General features: G+C 40.1%; 1 protein-coding gene across 1 annotated transcript in view; it reads right to left on the reverse strand.

Annotated features, from left to right (window-relative positions):
* mtmr14 (myotubularin related protein 14) overlaps nucleotides 1-27,003 on the reverse strand; it is a 31,394-nt gene extending 4,391 nt beyond the window's left edge. Inside the window, exons 1-18 of the mRNA XM_069678084.1 lie at nucleotides 26,193-27,003; nucleotides 24,593-24,741; nucleotides 22,286-22,394; nucleotides 20,803-20,878; nucleotides 17,038-17,098; nucleotides 16,617-16,739; nucleotides 14,856-14,929; nucleotides 13,469-13,539; nucleotides 13,303-13,377; nucleotides 12,337-12,403; nucleotides 11,051-11,136; nucleotides 10,564-10,640; nucleotides 8,433-8,469; nucleotides 6,773-6,843; nucleotides 6,447-6,505; nucleotides 3,507-3,639; nucleotides 2,062-2,238; nucleotides 1,663-1,869 (exon numbers count right to left, since the gene is read on the reverse strand). Of these exons, the coding sequence (XP_069534185.1) occupies nucleotides 1,663-1,869; nucleotides 2,062-2,238; nucleotides 3,507-3,639; nucleotides 6,447-6,505; nucleotides 6,773-6,843; nucleotides 8,433-8,469; nucleotides 10,564-10,640; nucleotides 11,051-11,136; nucleotides 12,337-12,403; nucleotides 13,303-13,377; nucleotides 13,469-13,539; nucleotides 14,856-14,929; nucleotides 16,617-16,739; nucleotides 17,038-17,098; nucleotides 20,803-20,878; nucleotides 22,286-22,394; nucleotides 24,593-24,741; nucleotides 26,193-26,327 (1,787 nt within the window). The 5' untranslated portion in view covers nucleotides 26,328-27,003. The remainder of the gene's footprint in view (nucleotides 1-1,662; nucleotides 1,870-2,061; nucleotides 2,239-3,506; nucleotides 3,640-6,446; nucleotides 6,506-6,772; nucleotides 6,844-8,432; nucleotides 8,470-10,563; nucleotides 10,641-11,050; nucleotides 11,137-12,336; nucleotides 12,404-13,302; nucleotides 13,378-13,468; nucleotides 13,540-14,855; nucleotides 14,930-16,616; nucleotides 16,740-17,037; nucleotides 17,099-20,802; nucleotides 20,879-22,285; nucleotides 22,395-24,592; nucleotides 24,742-26,192) is intronic.

The following is a 27,003-nucleotide window of genomic DNA, read 5'->3' on the forward strand; positions in this document are numbered from 1 at the left end:
AGAGGCCGTTAGGATCCACCCCACAATGTACTCCTGAATTAACCATCACAGAGCTCACCCACTCATCATCACCATCTCTCCCCATCTCGCCCTTCTTCCAAGTTTCTCTCATTCCCTCAAAATAAAGATGAATAGATGTTATTTGGCTTTTCTGACTGCAAGTGATGCTGGCGGGACACACTCAATTTGGCAGTCGGATCAAGCAGAAATTAAAATGTATCTCCTGCTGGGAGCAGAGAGTGGGAGGATGAGTCAGAGGGAGAACCCGGTGGAAAATTTGTCTCCCTTGATTATTGTCCTCGTCTCTCTCTCGGTTCAGTGGGGGGGCAGGGAGCAGCGATGAAAAAGCATGTTCTTGACAGGAAGCAATCTCTGCTGAACAAAATTCAATTTCATCACTCACCAAGATATTCTCTAAGCTGGACATTAAAGAGTTAAAAAAGAAACTTGGCCAACGAATTAGAAAAGACATGTGAATCAAGAGATTTCAAGGTGTCGGTAAGCGTTTTGTTTTAATCTTTTACCAGAGCTAAGCTAACCGTTTCCTCCTGTTGGAAAACTGTAATTTCGCAGCAGTATTTTGATATATTTGGGTCGACAGATGCTGACACTGCACACATGTTCACATTTTGTTGTTTGACAGAAAACAATTACATAGTAATAGCATCACGCCTCATATACTTGTTAACCAGGCAGTGATTCCCAAGCTGCTGCACTGCAGATAAAATAACTGTTGTATGAAAACGATGTGGAAATATAGCAATATTTAGCACAGTGACATAGCATGTGTTACCATATATTCCATTACCTTTATTATTTTTTGACATTGGTTGACATATATTGAGGTGTGACTGTTCTTTAGCTTTCATTCTGTCGCTGATCTCGTTCGTTTTGTTTGTAGTGTCTTGTAAGCCCATGTGGGGCTGGGCACCTTTTTGTGCATGACACAATGAAATAAACTAACATCTACACTGCTTATCCTGTTGGGGCTGGAGCCTACCCCAGCTGTCATTGGGCGAGGGGCAGGTTACACCCTGGACTGTTCGCCAGTCAGTTACAAGGCTGACACGTAGACCCATCAGTGAACCTAACAAGCATGTCTGGATTCGAACCAGGGACCTTCTAACTATGAGGACACAGTGCTAACCACTGTACCACCGTGCCACCCTACCATCCACCAAAATTCGAAATAATGTAAGACGTGAATAATTTAGTAAAAATTATTTTAAAAATGGTTTCATTATATACAAATTCATGATACTTTAAAAGGCAGCAGGATTTGTCCGTAATGTTTGTACAGAGAACATTGAACAAAGTTGGCCGTCCCTCTGAAGCTCAGTGACATCAGTAGCTTCCTCCTGTATGCATGTGTATAATCTGTCCCCTGGTTATGTTTTTATGTGAAAGCTGTGCTCACTTTTACTGGCTGGGAGAAACATCAAAATAAGGGCAGGGTACTTGAAGATACAGAGAACCCCACACACATCTCGTGGGTCCTCGGTGATGGTTGAGAGGTTTTGTTTTTGTATGAGTCTATACAATTTTTTGGTAAATTTCTTCTCATTCTAAATAGTGGCTTTAGCTTAACCCTGTAAACAAGGACAGGAAATGTTTTCATGAACTGAAGGGAACACGGTGAAGGGGTTGTATAGTGTTTCTTACATTCGCCCACTGGGTCCTTCATCCTGAAAACTGAAGGGCAGAGGGGAGTCGTAGGCAGCAGCGACAGCAGACGACGTGGAGGAGGCTGAGGCCAGAGGTGGAGGGAAATGAGCATGGTCATGGATGCTGCCACAACCAGAAACTATCTGCCAACTCCCATACTCTGTGGAGAGGGAGGAGCCTGACCGCGCGTAGTCTGCTGCTAACCTGAGAGAGAAGAAGAGATGTCTCATTTTCCATGCATGAGCTGCAGTTTAAGGCCACAGGCTTCCCGTGCTTAAGCACTGAGCCTCTGGTGATCATCCAAAATTTACTTCACTGAAGCTAAGTGTGTGTTTAAAAATAAGATAGCATGCAAGCTCCGGGTTCAATCAAGATCAAGTGATCAAGTTCAATCACCTTCTTCCGGGGACAGCCAATGGGCTGCTACCAGTGCGTGTGACGCCGTGTTCCGATTGGTTGGAGGAGGAAGAGCTGGAAGACCTAGCCTCATTGAGTGGATGGGAGACGTGCTCTTCCAGAGGGTTCTGTTTATTCCAAACAACCATCTGAGGAGAGGAGGTGGTGCCTTTTCTCCTGAGGAGACATAGATTACATCAACATCCACAGAGGCGGAGGAGGAGGACGAGGAGGAGGAGGAGGATGACTGATGTTGGGCTTGAATCACAATCATTATTGAATAAGAAAAAAAGATTTACTGACTGAAGTTATTTTGACTGACTTGAAGCATCTTCAAAATGAACAGTTCCCTCTGAAAACACTTGACAGAACTTTGCTGTTTTATTATATCGATGCAAATCTAATTCTGGGGCTGAGTCTCTGTTAATGATTGTTATAATCACCGCATTGAAAAGCACAGGACAGTCGCTCATCTAAATGAGACCACTGCGTTGGCACAAAGACAGCTCTGACACGATGCTGTGTTAAAAATCAAGCTGCCTCCCCTTCCCACAACACTGTAAGATGTGATCCATCTATAAACCTAACTATCATTGATACGGAGGAAGAGCTGAGCAACAAATTTAATTTGTCAAATAATGCCAATTAATTGTTAAAGCTCCTGTGAAGAGTATTTCACTGGTCATGAAACAGACTGAAATTAATTCTGATGACTCTATTTGACTTACAAAGTCAAACCAGACCATAAGCGACGTACAAGATTGATTATTTCTGTATAGTTATTTTTAATGCCTGAAACTGCTGGCGGGGGGGTAGGTGTCAGACGAAGCAATTAACTGCACGCTGCCTTTGTTTACTTGCAAAAATTTAAAGTGAGTGATACATGTGACTGTTAAAGAAAGCAGGATGAGATTTTTTGTTAAGGACTTAAGCATGTACAGGACAAAATCTGCAAAGAGATCAGAGGTACGGCTTTGTTCACAGGGGGAGCCAAAATCAACACACACCGAAAGTTCCTCACAGGAGCTTTAAGATGATGTTTAAAAATGAGAAGGCCATATACTGAAGATACAATGTCCCCTCCAAACCATGAGCACTGATCCCTCAAAGAGCCATGTTTGACTGCATCTCTATCGCAACCATAAGTATCCGAGTGCTGTGAACAGAGATGTTTCTGTCCACATTATATTTCAGACTGTAGGTTATTTAATGAACTGGCTTTGCTTTGTCTCATGAATATGTTAAAACTGGACTTCCTGGATCTCTCTGGTCTCACTGGCACCTGAAGCAACACGCCTCCACCATACAGCCCCCTGTGTTTTTGTAAAGCACTGCTGTTTTCAGCCTGAGCACTGAAATACATGTTGCTCTGTGGGTTTCTTAGCAAATTTCCAAAATTCTAAATTAAAGATAGAACTTTATGAGATATTGTGTGTGTTACTGACCAGCTGGAGGCCTGGGGTTGGCTTGAGAACAGGTCCACAGTGTCGTTGGTGAGGCTGGAGGCACCACCCGCCTCCTCGGTGATGAGGGAAAACTCACTGCTCAGACTAGTCACACTGCCACGATCCTTCACCTCTGAAAGCAAACAAAGCAGGGCTGTGAGTTCAGGTTTCTAACTCCATATCATACCACTTCAGACTTCAGTTTAAAGAGTGAGACATCTGTAAACACGCAAATAAGTTTTCAGATTGGCTGCCTTGAGACGACACAAACCTAAGGAGCCAATCCTGTTAATGGACGGGGTGAAGCTATGCATATCATTATGTGCAACCCATGGCAACCACTTCGGCGATGCGCGAGCCAGCTGTAACCGTCATCATCATTTTTGCCAACTCACTACTGACTACTAACGTTAACGTTACGACTACTAATTACTAAACTTCAAGCTAAGTTTCAACAAGTTGCCACTAAACTATGGCAGACATGTTTTGTTTTCACGACGGAGGGGGGCGGTGAGGACTGTGCATAGTGGGCGGGGACTATGCAGACTGGGGAATGTTTAATGAGGACAAAGGAGGCGATGCCTTGGGAGGATTTCTTAATGAAACATATTTTGCAAAACACACAATTTATTATTTCAGGCAGAGCATTTTATATGTCTTAAAACTTGACTGGAGCTGGTCTTTAATAAACACCATTTTCAATCAGCACTGGACATAAGTGGTTTAAATAGAAAGCAGCTATGAAAAAGAGGGATACCTCACATTGTCCAATAGAAACTCAGGAGTAAAGAAGCCTTTCAGAGACTCTGAACATTGCATCCTCCTCCTACAAGAACATTTTAAAACTTGCCTGATAAAATAAATCCCTTTGACAGATGGTTTAAACACACTTTCACTATTCAACTAAGCGGTTAGATAAATCTAAATCAAATAATCTTTTTAGCACTACTCTGACAATAATGTGTTAGCAGCCTGAATACTGAATAGTCTTCCATCATTACCGGAGAGTAAGTACATAACAGGAATGATAAGAAGCTATTTATACCTGTGAAATGTATCAACTTTGACATGAAGCGCCATACTGACGGGAATGCCTCAGAAGACTCTACTGAAAGTTAAAAGCCTGCACACATAAAGGTCTGTGATGCAACATGTTTTGGATTCAAGCCTTGCAATTTTCTAACGAGATAAAAGCGCTGTGTTATCACCCAGAGTCTCTCTGCTTTGTCTCTGCATCAGACAGTCTGAGTTATTCCTCATTGCATCAGACCAGAGGCATGTGGCAGGAGCTCCCAATGCTGCTACAAGTACATCACTGAAAAAGGCTTAAATGATAGAACAAGAAGGACTGAGATTTAATGTAATTTATGTATGCCACAAGAACACTTTTCCTACTCAGGTTTGTGGCTTTTGTATTAACACAGATGGTTCTTAAAAGGAAAACGTGGTATTATAATTGTTACAAGGTTCGACACTGCCTGGGCAACAATACCCAGTTCCTGTAAGGGTTTTTTTCTGCTGCGAAATCGGTTTGTTTTGACATTTAACAAAAGAAAAAAAAACTAAATGTCATCCGTAGAGTCTTAAATGAGAAGACTGTTTCTAAAGACAAATAAAATGCCCCAAATTAAAATATTAAAAATGTCTTTTCTTTTCAATTTCTTTTATACAATTGCTAAAAATCTCTGTACATTGTACATTCCTGGTCTATTTTGGCACATCTCTTAAACAGATATCAGTGGTGGTTTTAGGGATTCTTGAAACAGTAAAAAATGTACAGTTCATCTCGGTTTCTACTCTCTCATAAAAATATATATCGAGTTCAAAGAGGGACCTTGACACTGTCTTAAGGACTGTGTTCAAGGACTTTAAAAAAGAAGGGTCATTATGTCATCCAACAAACTTTGGTGCAACATCTATTGAAGTTAATATCCATATGTTGCTGTGCATTTTACTAAAACAGGCTCCTGCAAAGATTATGCAAGATTCACAGATGGTTTATAACCTATTGTGGGTGTTTGTTATCCATTTTATTGTTCTCCAAACAGGTGTCAGTTTTATTTGGTCCAAGATGGCTAACGTTGCAAAATTCAAATTTAAATTTATTTCCCCATGTTCCCACCACATTTGCCCAGTTTTCCACCAAAATAGGCCCCTGATGGCCTTCGAAGTGTCACCAAATCTCAAAGAGTGACAGAGTAACCGTACAGGCATGATCATACTGAGGACTGTAGTTCTGAGGACTTCTATTTATGATGTGGCAGTAACAATGGTGTTAAATGGTTGTAAGAGCTATAACTGGTTATATAACAAGCATTTTTATAAGGGGATTCTTTTTTTTGGGGTAAAAATAGACCGAGGCCATACAAGACAAGTATAGAATATGTACATGATGCATGGGTTGAAATTAAAGGTTTTATGAGAATAAATAATACACTTCTAGTCTTATATTTGGGGATGCATCCTTACATTTGTTTTTGCATAAAAACAAATGTTTTTTTTGGACATCTATAGTTCTTTAAATCAATGTATAATGACATAATAGTCCCTTGCAGTAAATTAAAGTCAGAATACAAGCCTTTAAAAACTGTAACCAGCTAGTCCAAAATATATCCGGACATGGCCGAGTTTTTTTTCTTTCTAGATTAAACAGGAAGAGTAGTCGAGGCTTTTCCTGACACGCTCTTTAAATAAGATTAATATTTTCTCCAATCAGTTGCTTGCCATTAAATCCTGTAATTTTAGCAATATCGTATCATTATAGTAGCTTTAACAACAAAAAAGGTGAAATATAGCTTCCTACTACAAACTGAACAAAATAAGAAACAACAAAATAGAATGTATTCGTGCATGTAATAGGCTACATGCACCAAAGGTCTAAGAGGTGTCCTGTATGTGGGCCTGTGCAGGGGGAGGGATGTATGAGGCACGCTGACTTACTTAACTGGCAGAGGTCTTCCACAGTGAAATCACTGTCTTTGAAGTGGGAGTTCTTCCTTCTGCAAAAAAAAAAAATGATGAAAAGAACATCTGAGATCAAAAGAAGAGAAAGCCTCCAGAAGATGGTGATTCACAGAGTTACCTATCTACTGTATGAGTGTTACTATAAAGCTGTGGCAACAGATAACTGTAGCTTTATGAATATTTTTCAACAGAAAGGCTTCACATGAAGGGAAAGAAGAAAGAAAGAAACAAGGAGAGAAACAAAGAAATATCACACATACATAGATCCTAATAACATGAAATAAGATAAATGAGAAACGCACCTCTGTTTCTTCACAGCAGAGAACTTCTCTGAGACAATGTGCTTCAAAAAATTGAAGCAAAAAAAGAAAATCTGAGGGAGAAAAAAAAGATTAAATGAGCAGGACTTTTATCTTCTATTGAAAAAAACAGTCTCTATTCCCAGCAATCTCACAGACAAAGAACAGTTAATAGCTTTGGTCAAACATCCATCCCACATCAGTTTATCACAGGTGCATACAACAAGGTGGTGGGTGGTCCCTTCAACAAAATATCTACAAGAACATAAAAGCCCTTCAGCTACACCTATTTTCATCACAATGTATGAAGAGTACATGCAAATAAACAGTTCAGTTCACACTGAAATAGGTTTCTAATATATACAAAGCAAAGACCGATCTTTGTCTTTTTTGAAGACTAGAGGTAGAAAATGTAGATTTTGCTTAAATACTTTTGATGCACAGAAGATTTTCTGGGATGTACAGAAGATAAAAGTGTCTCTCTGATGCTTCTGCCTCTCCTAACACAAACCTGGAGATGTAACTGCAAACTCTGATATGGGTTAATCACAATGTTATTTGTCCCAATTTTTCTTATCGATCACTTTCTCTTATTTTGTACATAATCGCTATTTACAGAGTCTACATAGAAATGTAGAATCTGTAGGCAGGAACATGGAGTTTAGGGAGAGCAAGTGTTTTGGTTTCCGTTTGTAGTACGCTTCTGGTCCGAGAAATATTGACCAATCACGTATTAGCAGGCTGCGGCGTATGCAGGAAAAACTGTCCGTATGGAGAGCAAAAGCAGGCGGAATGTAATGCGCCTTAATGCCATCCCGGCTCCCATGAGCGGCTATCTGGTGATGATTTGCCTTCTTATTAATCTCTATAAACAATCATCTGCAGCAAGTTCAGTGAACAGTCTGTTGTAGATCTAAAATTCAACTTGAGATAAATTCCCTTGACGCTGTGTCACGAAAGCTGTTCAGCATTAAGATTTCCCAACTTCCACGAATGCATCAGAAAAGATCGATCCAACATCCGTTTAACAAACGAGCATTTTAAAAGTTTACTTCTCCTCTTGAGGACAGACCTGACAAAGCTTCATTTTTCCTTTTTACATATCTGCATCCTGATGTTGAAATTTCGGCAAAATTAAGACCCGTTAATTAAAGTGAAAAACAAGAAAAACGTTTTCTTTTTCTGTAAACAATGCAGCACGCGGAAAAGGAAGTCGTTTATCGCTAACCGCTGGCTACATGCCTGGCATGTTCACCGTTGTCCACAGAGGCTGCATCGTCGTCAGAATGTAGCCGATGGGATCCAAGATTGGGCATTATGCAACTGTACTCGGAAAAAAACAAAACCTATTTTTGTTTCGAACCAAGAGATCTTATAATATTTTTCTGATCCATGCAATATGCTTCATCATTCAGCAGTGCCAAAATCCTTTCATCAAATCCGCTGAGAGCAAATCAATTTTTCATTTCTGCTGCCTTCATTTCAAAAATCGGACTGATTGCTACAAATATATTTCACCCTCAAAAACTTTTCAAACGGAAAATTACTTATTTATAGTACAGATTGATGACATGTAGCAAGGAGTGCCTGTCGTCTATCGGTAGGTAAAAGATATATTGTCATGATCACAAAAATAAAACGTTTCAGTCTGACATAAACTCACCTCCTCCCCTTTGGAGAGTCGATCGGGCAGCATGTGACTGCAAATAGATAAAGAAGAAACACACTACGTTACATGTAAGCAGCCACATATTTATGTGAAAAAGCTACTCAACAAATCTAATAAGCACAAAATCTATGAACATGAATACATTCCTTAAATCTGCATTTGTTGCTTTTAGACCAAATTAAATGAGTGCATGTACTGCGAAAGTGGAATCTAATGATGATTTAAAGACTACATACAGAAGCTCCTGTGAAGTAGTTAACACAGTGATCTGTGATACTAAAGACAAAGCCAGTCTGTAATCTGTGCCTTTAACTCTACAAAAGATAAGTCAAGGACTTCACTGAGTATGATTATGAGTACCGTGATCTGCTTTGTGTGTATTTCTTTGAACACATGAGGACTACATTAAAAAAATATTTAAGGAGCACTAATGCAGAATCCACTCAACTCTCCAGGGAAAGATGCTAATGATTATAATTATTTTTAAGCACTTTCCAACAGGCCATCAAGCCCCTTCATTTGGTGGCCTAAGTGGGTAAACTATGAATGGAACAACATACAAAAAGCATAAATTCAACAAAAATAAGCACAACCTTCCTTGACTTTTACAGTCCACTTTATGAAGACATTAACAAGATAAACATATTTTTCACCAATCTTATCGTGCTTATCAATGTGGCAGATTAGAATATTGGACATTTCTATTTTCTAATTAAAGCTGAAAAAAATCTCATTTTAGTCACAGTCCATGAGGATGTGGTGTCCAAATGCTGTACAAGTGAGTCTGCTACATCTGTTTGATCTCTTTGCCTTTGCTTGAGGAGTGTTCACAGTAAGGGCATAAAACTTAATGGCCGGCAACATGTGATATTTAGAAGTTGCACAGTAACTTTGTGTGGCCACAAGGCATGGTTAATGTCCAACTTTGCTCTTGAGGGTGATTTTGTAGCAGTGGCTACAGAAAATGTGCTGCTGACATTGTTTATGGTCAAGAAAGAATACCTAAATCAACACATTTCTCAAAGACCCGAAGTGTTGAGCCTTGTAAACATCTCCATGTCGTGTTCTTCATGTGCTACAAGACATCATCAGGGACAACATCAGCAGTCATCTCCACGGCTGGGCCTGTCTGCTTTTAAACTGCAGTGTACCAAGGACAGGCTGAACAACACGTTTTCAGATTGGCAGGTTTGAGACGTCACAAACCTAAGGAGCCAATCCCGTTAATGGACGGGGTGACTCTATGCATATCATTATGTGCAACCTATGGCAACCACTTCGGCGATGCGCGAGCCAGCTGTAACCGTCATCGTAATTTTTGCAAACTAACTACTGACTACTAACGTTAACGTTACTACTGCTAATCACTAAACTTCAAGCTCGCTAAGTCTCAACAAGTTGCCACTAAACGATGGCAGAGACGTGTTTTGTCTTCGTGCCGGAGGGGGCGGTTGGAAATATGCAGATTTGGGAATGTTTAATGAGGGAGAAGGAGGAGATGCCTTGGGAGGATTTTTACAGGGCAATTAAACATATTTTGCAGAAAAAACATATCAGACACAATTTATTATTTCAAGCAGAGCATTTTATATGTCTTAAAACGTGACCGGAGCTGCTCTTTTACAAACAATCTGGACTCTACATATTATTTAGTTGTGACCGCTGAGGTGAAGCGAAGCAGCTACAGCACCAGCAGCAACTTTGTCTCCGTTTTATCCGACTCCCTCTAAGAAGCCTGCTGAAATATAATTACATGGGCTCGCTGGCAGTGAAGGGGATTTTTTCTAGGCTGTCTCTGATGAGATCTTTCTGGTAATTATGAGAGCAAAACCCCAAGAGAGTGAAAATGTGCAGATTTGGAGGATAAAAGAGGAAAACCAGAGGCCTACTACTCGCCTCATGTTGTCGTGGCCTCCTCTTACTCTCTCTGCCCCCAGTGCTTCATTAACCAGTCACTTCTCAATTATGCATGGCAGACAAAAACGAGTCCAGATGGAGGCGAGACGATGCAAATGCAACTCCAGTGTCAGCACATTTGCCAGCATAAATACTTACGCTCTGTAAGTTAAAGCTCCTGGGGAGGTCATGAAATAATGATAGTGATGATGTAAATGATTATTTTTACCCGAAGAGGAACCAGTCGTAGGCGATGGTCAGATACAGGATCTCTGCCGGCTCCAGGCTGGCATGAACGGCACCGTCCTGTGAAGAAAACATGACGAGAGCAAATCAAACATCTCAAACATCACATGTTGAATAAAATAATCATCCACAGGATGTCGTGCAGCTGCAGACAGCTTCATTCTGTTTGAAAAGCCCCCCCCATATGTGTGATCATAAGAGGCTTCTACGGTGGAGCATGTCCCCAGAAGAAGATTACATATTTATAACATAAGGGCTCTTTTTAAATAATGGCAGAGGAACTAATTAACGCCCATGTTTGAAATGGTAAATGAGTGTTAGTTAGAAAGCAGCAGGATTCAGCGGGGGATTACCCAAGTTGCTAATGAATGTTTGAGGGGCCATATTAGCTGCCAGGTGTCTGTGGGTGTCAGGTGGTGAGGCATCAGGGGAGAAAGCAGGAGATGAAAAGAGGAAAAGTAAGAACTTACTGCCCAAAGAGAGAGCCTGAGGAGGGACACAAAGAGAGGCGTCCGGTCCCAGCCTGATATGCAGTGCACCAGGAGACCACTCTCATCTGAAACAACACGCAGCAACAACTTCAAGACATACTGCTACACTTTAAAGAACTCTTTAACAAAGTCAATACACATGGTGTATCAATGTCAAGTATATGTTTTCTAATACACAAGTGACAATAGTACTTTTCTGTTAAGTACAAAAACAGAAAATATGATAACACTGAAGGATGAAACTGGAGAGATCAGTAATGCAGTGGTAAATAAAAATCTTAGTCCATTTTCAGGAACAGTATTAGATTACAGATTGTGTTAAACTATTATTTAAGGTACCGGATACATTTTTGGTGAACATTTAATGAATGTTAAATTTGTAATCTTGAAGATCTCAGTTTTGTTCTCTTTAGCGGCACCTATGGTGATAAACGATAATTGCAGGAGCACACTTCCCAGATATCCAGACAGTGTCACATGTGTGACGTCCACAGTTGGCTCCGGTTGTAACTCTTGATCTTCCTCGCTGACGGTCGCTTTCCTTTTTAGACAGTTTGCCTTCATCTGAGCGTCAAATATGTTTATTTTTCTTGTGATTTTTACTTATTTTTGAAGTTGTAGCTGTAGTCATCCATCTTTTCTTTGTTTGCTCAGCCATAGTAGATTACTGTTTACTCGCAACACTTGCAGAGACCAGAAAAGCAGCCGCTTAGCTCCGCCTACCCTCTCTGGCAGACCAACCACTGCCGGGTGATGGAAAACGCGTCACTAACTCGGCGCCCAGTCTGTAATACTGCGAAGGCTGTCATCAGTGGGCCATAGGCTCAATCACCAGTGTGTTACCTCTTCCAGTGATAGATAGTGACTTAACAGACATTTATTTAAATGACAATCTTGGAGACTATTACTTTAATCAAACTATATTTTAGCTCTGATTTTGGTCTGTACCAGCTCTTGAGGGAAATATCTGGCTCTACCTGTGACTGACAACTCGCTGCCATGGCAAAAACTAAAATGCCTTGTTAATTAAAAGTGAAACTCAGGAAATGTCCATTCCCTAAGCACATCTTGTGTCATAGTTACAGTTCATTACAATCGCATCTGACTAATTAAGATGGTGCTCCTGTTAGCTGATAATTTTTTGGCTTAAAAAAAATAAAGATGGGGAAACAGGAGTCCACTAACCAGTGGCTGTGTTTACTTGCTATATACAGTCTATGGCCATTTCTAACCCTCCTTCCCACTGTGTACAAACTACCACCTACCATCACTGTTGATGATGTGGAGCAGCAGCTTCAGGTAGTTCTGGGTCTGTTCCACCAGGTCCCACGACTTAAAAACACACAGAAACACAGACAAAAGAGTAAATACACTAACAGGTTGCACAGCGTAGTATCAGATTGATTCAATATTTTCTCGATGATCTTGAACCTGCTATGTCAGTGAACATGTTCAGTGACAGCAAAAATGACAAATTATTAGGGGATTCTGTTAATTTGAGGTCAATTTAATGAAAACAGTTGTGATTTGATGAAAAAGAGCCATGTTTAGTCATTTTCCTGGTCTCACATTCATCATTTATCATTCACAATACAAAAAGCAGCCATCTATCATTTTAGGAAAGTGGCCTCATGGGTGGAAATAACAATTTATTTGATAAAAATAAAGGTGGTAAAAATGTTGTGAAATTTAAGACAGGGGAAATGATGAAAAGTGGCTCTGCTTTCATCAAATCAGCTTTGAATTTATCAACTCACTTACGTCTGTGTATGAACATCTCTGCAGCTCAATATTACAATTAAAATTTTTCAAATATTGTGCCTCCTGCAATTTGAAAATTGCAGTAGGCCATTTTTCCATCATGATAGCATTTCGATAAATTGTTCAGCCCTAATATGTTCATATATCAGGAAGAAAGGTTTGGTCCTCATAAACTTTTATCAGATCTTTAAAGTACCATATGAAGTGTTCACATCAATAGCTTTGGATAAATAAATAAAGTTATGTGGGTTTGAACAATCTTTGAGCATGTGCTCCTGAGGTCCTAACCATTGTAGATATTTACTGTATGCATGCAGAGCAAGTGGTCATCAATAATGACCAAAGCATTTTGCAGGTTGGACAACAGATGGCACTGATACACCACAAATATTCTAGAGAAGAACAGCCGGTAAAGTGTGTTCAGCTCAGACAAGAGAGTGAAGAGGAGAGAGGAGGAGAGGAGAGCTAACCTGGTATCGAGTCCAGTCAATGTTCAAGTTCTGAGTAAAGCACAAAGGGATTGTCAAAGGAGCATCCACATAGTCCTGTAAAAAGAGCCACAGTGACATCACATGAGTACAACAGAGCCAGCATACTGTGTATACAAACTGAACTAACTCATCACAGAGTCTCTACCTGATTCCAGTTGAACACCAGACCCTCTGCGGTGTAGTCTCTGTCTTTGTAGTCCTTAAAAAACTCACATCCTGAAAGAGACAACAAAAAACATTCACCTGGTCCAGTTAAGCCCCTCAACAATATCCTGACCCTTATCTTCAAATTCAAGTTATAAACTGTTACTACTTTAAACTTCACTTTGAACCCCAGCTACAGACAGACTTAATAGAAAATAACAGGACGGTGGAAACACGAGTTAGAGTTGGAGAGAGATTTTGGTAGACATTGTTGTGTTCAGAAGGTGTAGGTTAGTGCATTTGTTTTATCCTCCTCTGCCTGTTGCCCCTCTCCCTCTCTCTCTCCTCGTTTTCTCTTCAATTTCAATGAGCTCTTCGTCCATATACACTTGTAATTCAAATGTCCCATCTTCATCGTCGGAATCAGGTGAATATTCAGCCATGGCTTTTGAAATATATTCTTGCTGGCAGTCCTCTCTGGAAACAAATCCTCTCTCCAACTCTAACTCACGTTTCCACCATCCTGTTCACGTAACATCTCACCGCCCGCGAGATTTCAAAGCGAGACTTCTCCTTGAGCAAGACTTCTGTTTCTGGTTACACTTAATAGTAGTAATGTTACACTTTTAAAAAAGGATCTTTGTAGGAATAATTTCCATTATGTTGTCGGACACCTGGAGTAACAATCTGAGCCGGTCAGTGGCAAAAACAAACACTTTTAGTGACGTACTTTGATCTGGCGCAATTGCCCCAGGGGATTGTGTTGTGGAGGCCATCTACTGGACCGATTCCAAACGTTGTTGTTCCTATGAGTTATTTCGACAGCCAAATTTGTCAAAATAGGGCCTAGCTTTAAAAATACCGAACCTCTCCTTTAAATGAGTAATATGAATTATCTTTAAGATCTCTGAGAACATCTCATGAAGCTTTCCTAACATCTCAATAAAAGCTTTCTCTGTCTGCTCTGTGGCTAACATCAATCATGTCTTATATAATATTTACACTTTTTTTTTTCACAAGTTTTTTGTTTCCTGTTTCACAACATTTTAAATGTTGCTTTCTCAGATATGCCTTATTCATCATTTTTGTTATTGGCTTCTGAAATTACTCTGATGATACTGGCTGTTTGAGGTTGATACCAATATGAATATTTAAAAAATATGAAATTAAAGACTACACATTCTCTCCAGTGCACTAGCTTTGCAAGTGTAACACTGTTTCTTTATACAGACCCTTGGTATTTCTGTATCACAGTTTCTTATTATTACTTATCTGTTGGCATTTAAAGCGATACTTAGATATCTGCAATAAGCAAATATCTGCAGATAAACAGTATCAGTCCTGGAAGTGTATCTCTGTGACCGACAGAGTTGACATTAGGAGTTTACCTGGGTAAGGCACAGAGAGCAAGGTGAAGTCTGCATAGCGTTGGGCCTTGTCCGCCTTCTCAGAGGACGTCACACTGAAGAGACAAAAGAGAGATGCTAGATGAGATATAAAAAGCCTAGAGGTCGCTTGAGCCCCTGATCTTTGGCCCTCAGACTCGACTTGTACTTTTTTGGCTGGTGTACATTGTATTAAGTCATTATTATTATTATTATTATTATTATTATTATTATCATCATCATTATTATTATTATACATTTTCAAACAAAAGATTACTCCTCGCATTTTCGATTTGTCATTAAACAATCTGTGGGGTGTTTCCACAAGTTTTAGATTTTTGTGGTCTAAACAAAACGTGCCAGCATTGGGTGTGGCTCAGCTGGGTGTGTTTTTCATGCACATCAGTGCCTCTGTGCCATATTTGCATCACTCTGGTGTTGAGAGTGGAAAGCCCAACATAACTTTGGTGCACATGCAATACATAGTCCACATAGAAATTATTTTTTTCTTTCCTCTTAAATCAACATCATATTGACCTGAATAAGAAACAAAAGGCCGTGAGGCTGTTGCACACACTTGAAATTTGTTTGCTTGCCATTAAATGGCATCCTTCCTAAAATTCCTTTCTGGAACAAACCAGTGATCTAATATGAATGACCTGTTCTAAACAACTGAACAAATTATGCATTATGGAAATTGTGTCATCATGGAGGCTGTGAGGCAACATCAGGGTGCAAAAAGTTAACTTGTGTCCAGGGTGTGAGTTTATGTCCCTGCTGAATGGCTTATCACAGTTTTAGCAGACAGTATCAGTATATATTTTTGAACATATGCAAAGAGCACTGCTGCAGTGGGCCTCCATTTATGAAAGAAATGTCCCCAACCCACCCTTATTGTGCCCTTTTAATAAGGAATCAAAGTAATACATTTATCAAATAGAGTTGGGCCAAATGATGATGATCCTCAATCACATATTTCTTGCTCTGAATATCATATACACTGTCAGTAAAGATTCAAGGTTTGACCTTAACCACGATTGGCTGACAGTATTTGGAGTGGCCGCATAGCCCCCCCCCCACGTGTGCGATCCCATGTGGGGGAGCGGCTGCACTGCACTGTCACTCCAAAGTTGTAGAAAACATGGCTGTTCTAGGATCAGTTATTTGGCCTCATATTTAGAGCCAGAATCGCCAGGAGGTATCGAAATGGTCAGCTGAAATCTTGGCAACGATTTGACTACAAGCTAGTGGAAGAAGGCAGCCTGAGGTAAATGATGGTGAACGATGATTTGTCGAGTTCAGCGTAAGCATGGTTCTACACAGAAACCTGCAGCTGTTCTGAACGGCCCGTTTCAGAGGCGACCTTTTTAAACATGTTATTCTGGAAAAACACGGAATTATGCGTTTTTTACTTTTTCACTCTGAACAATTAACACCCAAAAATGTGAGAATATATATTTCAGAGATATGGCCCCTTTAACAACTACAGTGGCATGGCCCACTAAAACAGGGAGAATTATGTGACAACAATAACCTAGCTCTACAGTGTACACACAGAGCTGAATAAAATTAGACTAAATCACAAACCTCCCCAGCTTAAACATAATCGCAAGCACACTGCTTGACTTCATTAATAGTCCCTCTGCAACACTTGCAAACTCACACTTGCAAGTCACAAATACACAGATGCCTCCTGTAAGTCCAGTGGACACAGTGACCTGAATAACAGCCAGTGTGGATGAACTAGTCCATGCTGTTCCTTACTTTAGGCCAAACTTAACCTTCTTGTTCTCCACCATCAGGTCACAGATGTAGCGAACCGAGAGGTAACGTAGCAGCTTAATGTCGTGGCCCCGAACCTTGTCAAAGAGCTGGGAGTCCCCGTTCCTGAGGAGCAGGGAACACAGGGAGGGAGGGAGAGAAGAAAAGGAAACAGGAAGATGAAGGAAAATTATGAATGAAAAGATCTGACAGAAAAATTAAACCTCACCAGGAAGATGTTTTACTTTGATGAGAAGTTGTCTTTCAGCCACAAACGTACTACCTTTTTACACTTCCTCTGAGCTCATCCCTTGTTGTGTTCCATTGTTGCCACATGTGATTAGTGTTGCACGCTGATGTCGCCCAAACACAGACCACAGTTTAATGTTCATTTACACTAATCTAGTTAACATAATGTGATTACCTGACTGCACTGTCATCCTCTGGAACCTCCTCTGTCTCTGTCCACGTGTCATCACTGCCCCCTGGAAAACACAAAAGCACACAGGATGAATATCTTTACCGAGAGTGAGGCTAAAGACAATGACAATGACAATCTCTGTTCCTTGTTGAAACTCCAAAGTTGTCCCTTTAAATATAAGCCCACTAAAAATGGGTTTGTGTACAAGACGGGCTCTGCACTAGTATGCATAAATCGAAACAACTTCTGATCATTTACTATTAAGTGATTATCTTCAGTAAATCTGTATCACCAATTCATACCCACTAAGGATGTGCACTTGAACCGGTTAACCGTTAACCAATCGTTAAAGATTTTAACTGGTTACTACCACCACTTAAACAGTTTAAAAAAATTGTGTCTTTTTTGTAATATGCATATATTTGGGAAACATGTTTTGTTGTCGTTGTCGAGACGAGCAAAATGAAATGAGCAAAAAAAGCAGCATGTGGGACTATTTGACCCAAGACGACAACGACAATGCTACTCCTAATTTGTGCCATGCAGTACTAATATACAGCGATGGTACAAGCACAATGCAATACCACAGGCGAAGCAAACATCCATAAGCGGCAGGTCCAGCACAAGTTTCTCTACCAACTCTGCCCTCCATGCTAGCAGGGAGAAAGTGTGATGCACGGCAGTCTTGGGGGGTAATGCAGAGAATCTGTTGAATGGTGGAGAAAGACATTTTCCAGCGTGGTCAGTGGCAAGAGGTTTCAGTAGCTACTGGGCTATATCGAGCCTAATTACCAAATCCCATCAAGATGGACTGTTACACGCTGAACTGACGCCCGATTTGGAGAGAAGTAAAAAAAGACCTGAAAACGCAACTGGATAGTGCCAAGTTTGTCACCCTCACAACAGACTGCTGGACGGCGCTCACAACGGAGAGCTACGTGATAATTACGTAACACTATATTGATGAGGCCTGGGAGGTTAAATCAGCCGTCCTGCTAAGAGAGAGTATGGCAGCCAGACAGACAGCTGACAACCTCACGGCTACACTAATAGCTGCGGTGGAGACCTGGGGACTCACTGGGAAAGTGTCTGCATAGGTCCCAGACTTTTATTCAATCCAAAAAGTACATTTTAATCTTGTCGGTTAACCGGTTATCCGCTTAACTGTTAACAGTTAATTTTCTAAATGCACATCCCTAGTACCCACAGCTACCTATTACAGTACTATTTTTCACAATAAATACTGACAAGGCAGAGATGACACAGCAAGTTTGACTGACTGACTCACAGCTCATTTTTAGTTGTTGTTGTTGTTGTTGATAAGGATGCACTTTCCGATGACATATAGCTCTTGTTCTTATGGAGGTTGGATGCACTTATTGTAAGTGCTTTCGGGAAAGGCATCACCAAATGAATGACGGTAATGTAAAAGCCCAGTCATTGAACTTTGTCTACAAGGCTCTTTACCAAATTTCAGTTGCTAATAGTTCACAAAACCTGATTTAATCTGTGTAAAAAGCAACTCAGGCAGGGTTTCTGTCCCTTCTGGCCATTGCTCTGCTTCATTTAGACTAATCACCACATGAGTGACAGGAACAGATCATCACTTCTTTAGGCCTGTGCAGCCTGAGAACGAGGATCTGGACTTCTGATTAGGAACAACCAAATAAAATTAGTAAACATTTAATAAAGTTAAATACAACCAGGGACTAAAGCAAAGAAAAAAACAAGTAAAATCTCATTGCTGTTTGTTTATCTAATAATATTGCATCTGGTTTTTAAGTGTGATACAGTAGCAGTTCCTGTTACTGCAGGCCACTGAAAGTTTTAACTCAAAGCCAAATCGAAAACAGAACCTCTGAAGGTAAAGATAAACTATTTGACTTTCACACCTGTGTACATCTGGACATTTTAGGCAGAGAGCATGTGTGTTTGTTGAATTGTCACTTACAGAGAATTGAAAAAATGTTAAGCCTCACTTGGATCCAACAATTGGAAAGAAGCTACAGGAGTACTACAGGAGAACTACGGTTTGTTCTTTCAATACCACAAACATAACTGTGCATTCACACATAACATACACACAAAATAAATATCATTAAAGATAAAGTTTGTTACTCATTGAATGTTATTTTTGTAGTTTTACCCATCAGTTCTATTGGTCATTGGTCAGATCTGGAAACACAACAACACTGCAACAATGAACCTGGTAATATTAAAAGGACCAGTTCGCCGATTTTCAGCCTCAGTCCTATCATGCTGTTATGGGGAGCTAATGCCATTATGGTAGGAAAAAAAATGCAATGTTGTTCTGTGCCTTTGGAATACACTATCCGCTTCTCCAATGGGCCCTGGAAAACCTCCGCCAGACTATGTCAAACACGTCACCTGGCGGAGGCCAAGGAGCTCGCTAAACTACACTTCCTCCATGGAGAACACCCGCCTCTGATGTCTACAGCGTTAAGTTGAAAAACTGACCCATTGCCTGCAGCGAAAACGGTAGTATTTCACTCCAGCGTCTCTCGCTGGGCCATTCCTTTCAGAGGGAAGGGCACAATGCATGCTGGGTGTTGTAGGAATGTAGAATGGGCGAAACCACGAGCTGTTTGTACAACTTTCTCCACAGCTATGGCGCCAATATAAAATATTATTGCTTCTATTGATTACAGAGAACACCAGCTTTGACTGACAGTGGCTTTTTCCAGGGACGACTTGCTCCTTTAACTGCTCTGCAATCTTTTTGATAATTGATAATAGTCATAATAGATTTAGTCAGTAAAACCCAAAACACTGTTTAAAACAAGTAAAACATCTTACAACAATTGTTTTTTTCTTTTTGGCACATCTTCTAATTAAAACAGAACAAAAACTGACCAACTTCCTTGTTTTTTTGTAATATGCACTCAATCTGAATTATTACCGTCTTACACAGCTTCCCTACTTTGTTGGAATCTGGATGGTTTAATGTATTATTTTTTGGTTTTAGTTGCATCCCTAATCTAACACACTTTATAAAACTAAACTTAAAGTAAGGGCATCTGAAATATCTTTAATAACCGCTCTATGTGCTTGTCAACTGTGTGCAAAACATTTCAGGCCATAGCTAAAACAGGCCTGTAAAATGTGATGGATGTATATAACAGACAATATAATAGTAATCATTTTTACTCATGCCCTCAAGTTTGGATAACCTTGGGGTCAGTTTACAACATGTCTGATCACTTGGCTTCCTGTGCTTCTTTTCCATTTTACAACTGATAGAAAACTGATAGAACAAAACTACAAAATCAGATCCAAGAAATAATACACAAGAATAATCCTTAAAAAGAGCCATCAGAGAGTTGTTGAATATTTTAGCTAATTTACCATAACTTATGTAGATATGAAAGCCAACTTTTTCAGGGGCAAGTCATGGTGTTTTACAATTCTTAATGTGAGAGACTTGCCTGTAACAGAAGACCTTATTAGAGTGAAAATGTGTGGCTCATCTATATCATCATTTTATCATGTGTTCTGGAAAGTTATATTTCTTCATATTTGCTGTTCTTGGTGACTTCGTGACTGACAGAAGACAACCGCAGGATCATGTTGAGGAACACCATGTTCTTATAGGAAAAGTTTGACAGCTGTCTGACAACTGCTGCAACTATTCACAGGTCTGAGACCACAAATGGAACTGAAACTTCCTGTGGAAAATAAGACTGTCACAACTTCCCACTTTTAAATTTGACTTTTGCGTGTGCACGTGTGCAGGGGTGTGTGTTGTACCTGAGAAGATGTAGTTGTAGCCCGTGCGTCCATACAGCTCCCCCCATCCTGCCAGAGTGGACGACCGGCAAATATGCTGGAGTAAAGAAGAAAGGATACAGGATCAGGCAGCGTTGTTTAGATGCTCATACCAGCAGGCTGTTACGATAATGAAAATCTCGTCACCTGCACACTAAGAAAAGAGGAAGTGGCAGCCACAAAAAATCTGCAAGTTTCATTCTAAGAAGCACTGAAACAGTTTCAAAACCAGTCCTGGTTTTATAATGGTTTCAAGGAATTTGTCACCACAAGCATTCAAAGCAATTTATTCCAAGTAACAAAAATGAATCCATTAATGACAGATAATAAACTCTTACCCAGATCTGAATAGAAAATACATAAGACTGTTTTTAAACATTTAAAACAGGCCGTGCACAGCAGCAGCTCTGTTGTTGGCCTTTAGTTTGCTTTGTTAGATTACAGATCCTTTAACCTCTCTGCTTCAAATACACCTTATTTGAAATTCAGTGCCTCATTAAGCCTCATTTCTCATGTGAATATGGGAGTATTCAGCAAAACACATTTTAAATTTGGCTTTCAAAGCAGCCTAAATCACGAGGGTTTAATGTATGAGTCATTGAAGTTGTCCGCAATGTATCTTCGTTCTTTGCGATACAGTATTACTTATTATGGGGGCACTTTTTCATTGTTCATAATGAGTAACCTTCTCCAATGAGTGGCATACCGATTCAAATCTTTCAAGTTAAGAAAATCAGCTCACCTGATTTTTCGAACCCAACATAAATATGTTTTATTTAAGCATTTGCATGGACTATGTTAGTAATGGACTTTGCTTCTGGTTATAACGCACCTTTACATCAGAAGATTAAGGGAGCTGTGATCATCAAGATTTCTTTTTTGTCTTATGGAAAATAGCTACACTGTTCTCCCATGGGAAAGGTTGTGAGGAATGTTTGTGAATTTAACTTGTTCTGTCATGTTTTTTGTAACTTGAAATGCTTTGCCCACACCGTGACATGTTCAACTTCTATAAAGAACATTTAGGGGAAGAAAAACAGGATTCTAAATCATGACGGATGTTCAATCACAATGTTACCTGAAACTAGTAAATGCATTTCTTCCAGAAAGCGAGTGTGAAAGCTGATATCTGAAATTGCTAAAGGCTAATGTAACCTGAACTGCGTTACCTATAGAAGGTAAGAGCTGAAACAGAAGCTAAACAAGCTGGAAGCTAAACTGTAATAATGTCAAAAGGTGGATGTTGAAATAAAATGACTGAAAAGTCAACAAAAATATACAAAAATCTCTCCATGAATATTGGAATCTATACAGGTAACTGTGAATATGACTAATTCAGAAATTTACACAAGGAAAAACAAAGTGAGGCCTTAAACACACTGTCTTCAATGTATTGTTGAAGATGAACATGGGTGATATTAAACCCTGAGCAGAGACTGCAGGTGTCCCAGCTGAGCAGCAGTACCTTGCCATTGTAGAGGATGACTGGACAGACGAACCTCCCTCTGCAGCGAGCCAACTTACTCCGGTTCACCAGGTCCTGCAGCTTACTGATCTGCACAGTGCTCTCAAACCTGCAAACACAGACCACCACGTTATCCGTTAGTCAGTGTAATTAATCGTTTCAATTTGATTTAGCACTACATATAGAAAATACAGAATGTAACATCAGCTGAAACAAATAATTCAGTGTTCTTTGGTTCCTTTTGAGTTGTAGGTTATTTCAGGAGGCACATTCAACCTTGGCTACACAACAACCATTAATATCATTACACACAACGCTATATCCGTTTTACTCAACTCTACTTGCCGGGAACAGCTATTGGTACTTTCTCTATCTTGTTTTTGACTGCAGATAGCACCTGCTCACTGGGGCAATTTTAGCAAAGGGTCATAGCTTCCTGGCATAAAACGGCCACAATGTTGCCAAAATAAATTGCTATACTGAATTTTTATTTGGGCTGTAATCTCTATTTACAGATTCTATATAGAAATGTAGAATCTGTAGGCAGGGACGTGGATTTTAGGCATGGCAAGTGTTCTGGTTTCTGTTTGTACTATGCTTGTTGTCCGAGTAATATTGACCAATCATGAAACAGCACGCTGCGGTGTATGCAGGAAAAACCCTCCATGTGGAGAGCAAAAGCAGGCGGAACATCATCCGACATAATGACATCGCGGCTCCCATCAGCGGTCATCTGACAACGATTTAGCTTCTTATTAATCTCTATGTACAGAATCTGTAGCAAGTTCAGCTAACAATCTGTTCTAGATCTAAAATTCAACTTGAGATAAAATCCCTTGATGCAGTGTCACGAAAGCCATTCAGCAATCAGATTTCCCGACTTCCTTGAATGCATCAAAAATGATCGATCTGACCTCTGTTCAACAAACAAGCATTTTAAAGTAGTTTTCTTCTCCTCTTCAGGAAGCTTCATTTTTACTTTTTACTAATCTGCATCATGATGTTGAAATTTTGGCAAAGGTAAGACCCGTTAATTAAAGTGAATCACAAGAAAACTGTTTCTTCTTCTGTAAACAATGCAGCACGCGGAAAAGGAAGTCTTGACTGGAAGTCGTTTATCGCTAACCGCTGGCTAAACCAGATGCCCACCATGTTCACTGTTGGCCCCAGAGGCTATATCATCGTCAGACTGTAGCCGAGATCGTTAGGGTTGAAACTACGGATCATTTTCATTGTCATTTAATAAAACAATTTTTTCTGAGATTATACATCTTCAAGAAAATGTTGGAAATTTCAATTTAATTGGAAAAAAGTTTTTCTGACTGATGGAAAAAACCTAAAACAAATGTATGTAACTGTCATATAGGACAAAGATTCAACAAATTCTCACATCTGAGAATTTAAAACCAGAGATTGTTTGGTATTTTTTCTTGAAATATTACTGAAACAAATAATCAATATCCAAAATAGTTTGTCCATTAATTTTCTGTCCCTCGTTCGGTGAAAATATTATGTCATGTTTGTATCAAGGTGATTCAGTTTATTGATTTTGCAGGCATTTATTTACTGGATGATACAAATAAAGACTTTCCTCTCAGGTTATTTTCTTCATCAACAGATTCTAACTTTTCCAGAAAATGTACTAGCCTATAACATGACATAAATCATGACTTGCATTGGAAATTACACAGTCTGTGTGAGAGAGGATTTAAGCCTTATCCCCACTCCTGGCAAGAGCCAGTGCATGTTTTGTTGCTTTTGCTTGATCAATGACATAACAAATAATATTAGAAAACCACTTTGTAAATGTGTTCATTGTTCACTTCTTGCATTTGACCGGAACTCTTTTGCTGTTACGAATAACTGACGTGTTTTTTTCGTGTTTATTACTTTGCATTAAAATAAATTGTATGTCTGACTATGAAATGTAAAAAATTACCGGTGAGGACAAATGTAGGGTTTGAGAGACAAGGGGCCTTTTTTCATATGATAAAAGATTCAATACGGTTGAAGAAGCACTACATGGGAAAATAGCAGTGATAAATAAGGATTTATTGAATCACTGAAAAATGTTCTATTTCCTGCAACAGTGTGACCTCATGTGACAAATCATGTGTCATTTTAGCCCTCTGCTGCCTTAATGTGATCAGAGGGGCTGGAGATGGGGTGATCTTTGTTCCCTGTACCAAAGTAAGGTGGTGTGCAAGATTAGAAGAGTGACACAAACAAACAGGACGGCAATTGGTAACTGAGTGAACTGGACTTTGTATTGGAGAACGATGGACTGACTGAGTAGCGTTGAAGTACCTGTCCCTCTCGACATCCGTGCATTCATACTCCAGGAAAACTATCTGCCGGGGATAGTGGCCACACACTTCTCCATTGGAGTTGTAGATGATACTGTACTTGTAGTCTCTTGCAAATAATTCCAGACAGCGCTTCTCTATTGTGTCCACCTGAGGAGGAACAGAAACAAACAAGTTACGACAGAGGTTCAAAAAGGTGCTAAAATCTAATCTGAAATATGATAGATATTGGGACTGGCTCCTCTTAGCATAAGCTACATGTATATTAAGGTCTAGCCACAGAGTGCAGCGTCATTCCTTCAATTTTTGCAATCATATTAGATACAGATTATTATCACATACAAATATCTAGGAATATAAGTCGAAGCTACATCCACAAATACAAAACCATAAGCATTCAAGATCTATGTTACATCTACACATGTGACCTACCACCCAATCATCAGTCACAGATCTACTAAGATCTTCTGAAAAAAGCCATAAAACTGCAGCAGCGGATCTACTGTAGATATTTTTCGGCAGATAAGGGAAAACATACTTGACAACTCCCATATAAAGCAGTGAAGTTAAACATCCAGTACCAATTTAGTATGTTAATATGCAGTGCGTTAGGGCTGGGCAATATGGCAATATATATCGTTAAAACAATATGAAAATGTCTGTGGTATGTGTTTTTCTATATCGTCTCTATCGTGATGTCACAAAACCAGCGGCTGAACTGCTTTACGTTCTAATCCTTGCACGTGGGAGTGAACCTGGAGTGAAGCATAGAGGGAGGCAGTGTAACATGGACACTGACTTGCAGAAAAGGACTCAAGTGAAAATGGAAACTCAGGACTTTATATTTGTCAAGTATTTAATTCACACAGGATTATCGAAAATAGATTTTAGCATGTGGTTATTTCTTATGGACTAACTATTTGTTAATTTACCAGAAAACATGCTATATCGTGATTTATATCGTTATCGAGATATGAAAAATCCTATATCGTAATATAGGATTTCGGCCATATCGCCCAGCCCTACAGCGTGTAAAGGGATCATAACAATATGAAAATCGCTGGCACTACAGGCAGGCACTTGCCTTAGTAAAGGCATTTTTACTGTATTCAACCATGTATTCTGGAATGACTCATCTTCATTTATAAACGGTAAGTTATTGTAATATTGTTGAATAAGCAATGAAACAATTTAATATGAAAACTGCTGTAGATGCATAGAAAAAATATTAATTCAGGCAAAAATTTGACATTATCAGCAATTAGGGTTTTTCAACTATATTGCATATATTAGCTCTTCGTGAAGGCTGTGAGTGCAGAAGAGGTGTTACACCAACAACACAACCACGCATCAAAACAACCCCTGGACCATGGTAGAAAGCTGATAGCAGCTTGGTGGATCAGATATATGCCGAACTGTGCAGAAGTTCCTTAAGGTCTTCATGAGGGCGTGTATCTCTGCCTACAGTGTTTGTTTTTAGTGATGTACAATGCCAATTTAATTTTCTAGATTCTGGAGGAAGTTCGGCTTGTCATCTACACAAGAGAGAGAACAGGCTGTCGAGTAGCTAAAGCAAATCGAAAGATAGCCCCCAATCTCACCCGTTGAGTGACTTCCTTCGCTCTGTACTGCATCTTCGAAAACAAATCTATCAAATCCATTATTTCCTCGCTCTTCTTGACCGACGGCGCGGTGGCCGTGAAGCCGCCGGCCACGGAGGGGGACCCGGCCATCATAGCGCCTCGACCCGCGGTGGTGGCCTCTAGTCGAACTCGACCTCCTTCAAACACCGCAGAGCCTTGTCCTTGGGAACGGGAAGACCGACCAGGCCATCCCCTCCCAGCCAGCTTCTTCCTGACTGCCCGCTTGAGGGGGCCGGAGCCGGGGAGTCTTCTTGAATTCAGGGCACCGGCGAGCTGCTCCACTCTCCAAAGCCGTTAGCCAGCCCGCACAGCCGGTCACTTACACCGCGGCGGCTGCTGCTGCTACCAGAGTTAGCACGACTAGCTAACAGGCTACTTCAGCTTCCCAGTTTAAGGTTGGTGGTTTTTAATAAATCAAGCCCCTCGTATACACATTTGAGAAAATTAACTTTGTAGTCCTCCACATCGCAACCGTTTCCTTTAAATTAGTGACATCTGGTGAGGTGATGCCCGACTCGCTGCACCAGCTAGCTAACCGAACTCCGGTCAGCTGGTGTCAGGAAATCCCCAGGATCCTTCCTGGCCTGCTCACGTTTCCCCAATGTCACGTCTTCATGTCTCCTTAGTAACCAAGACCATGACGATAAACTGGTTAAAATAATTCAGTAGTCACCCCGTTGGCTGCAGGATGTCAATGCTGCATGTGTTGTCGTGGAGAAGAACCCCAGCAGCTCCAGCAGCGGAGAGTGGTGTTGCAATCTGTGTACTA

This window comes from Semicossyphus pulcher, unplaced genomic scaffold, assembly GCF_022749685.1.
Source record: "Semicossyphus pulcher isolate SPU_LCO1_2020_fin unplaced genomic scaffold, fSemPul1.0.p SCAF_3, whole genome shotgun sequence".
NCBI classification, from domain to species: domain Eukaryota; kingdom Metazoa; phylum Chordata; class Actinopteri; order Labriformes; family Labridae; genus Semicossyphus; species Semicossyphus pulcher.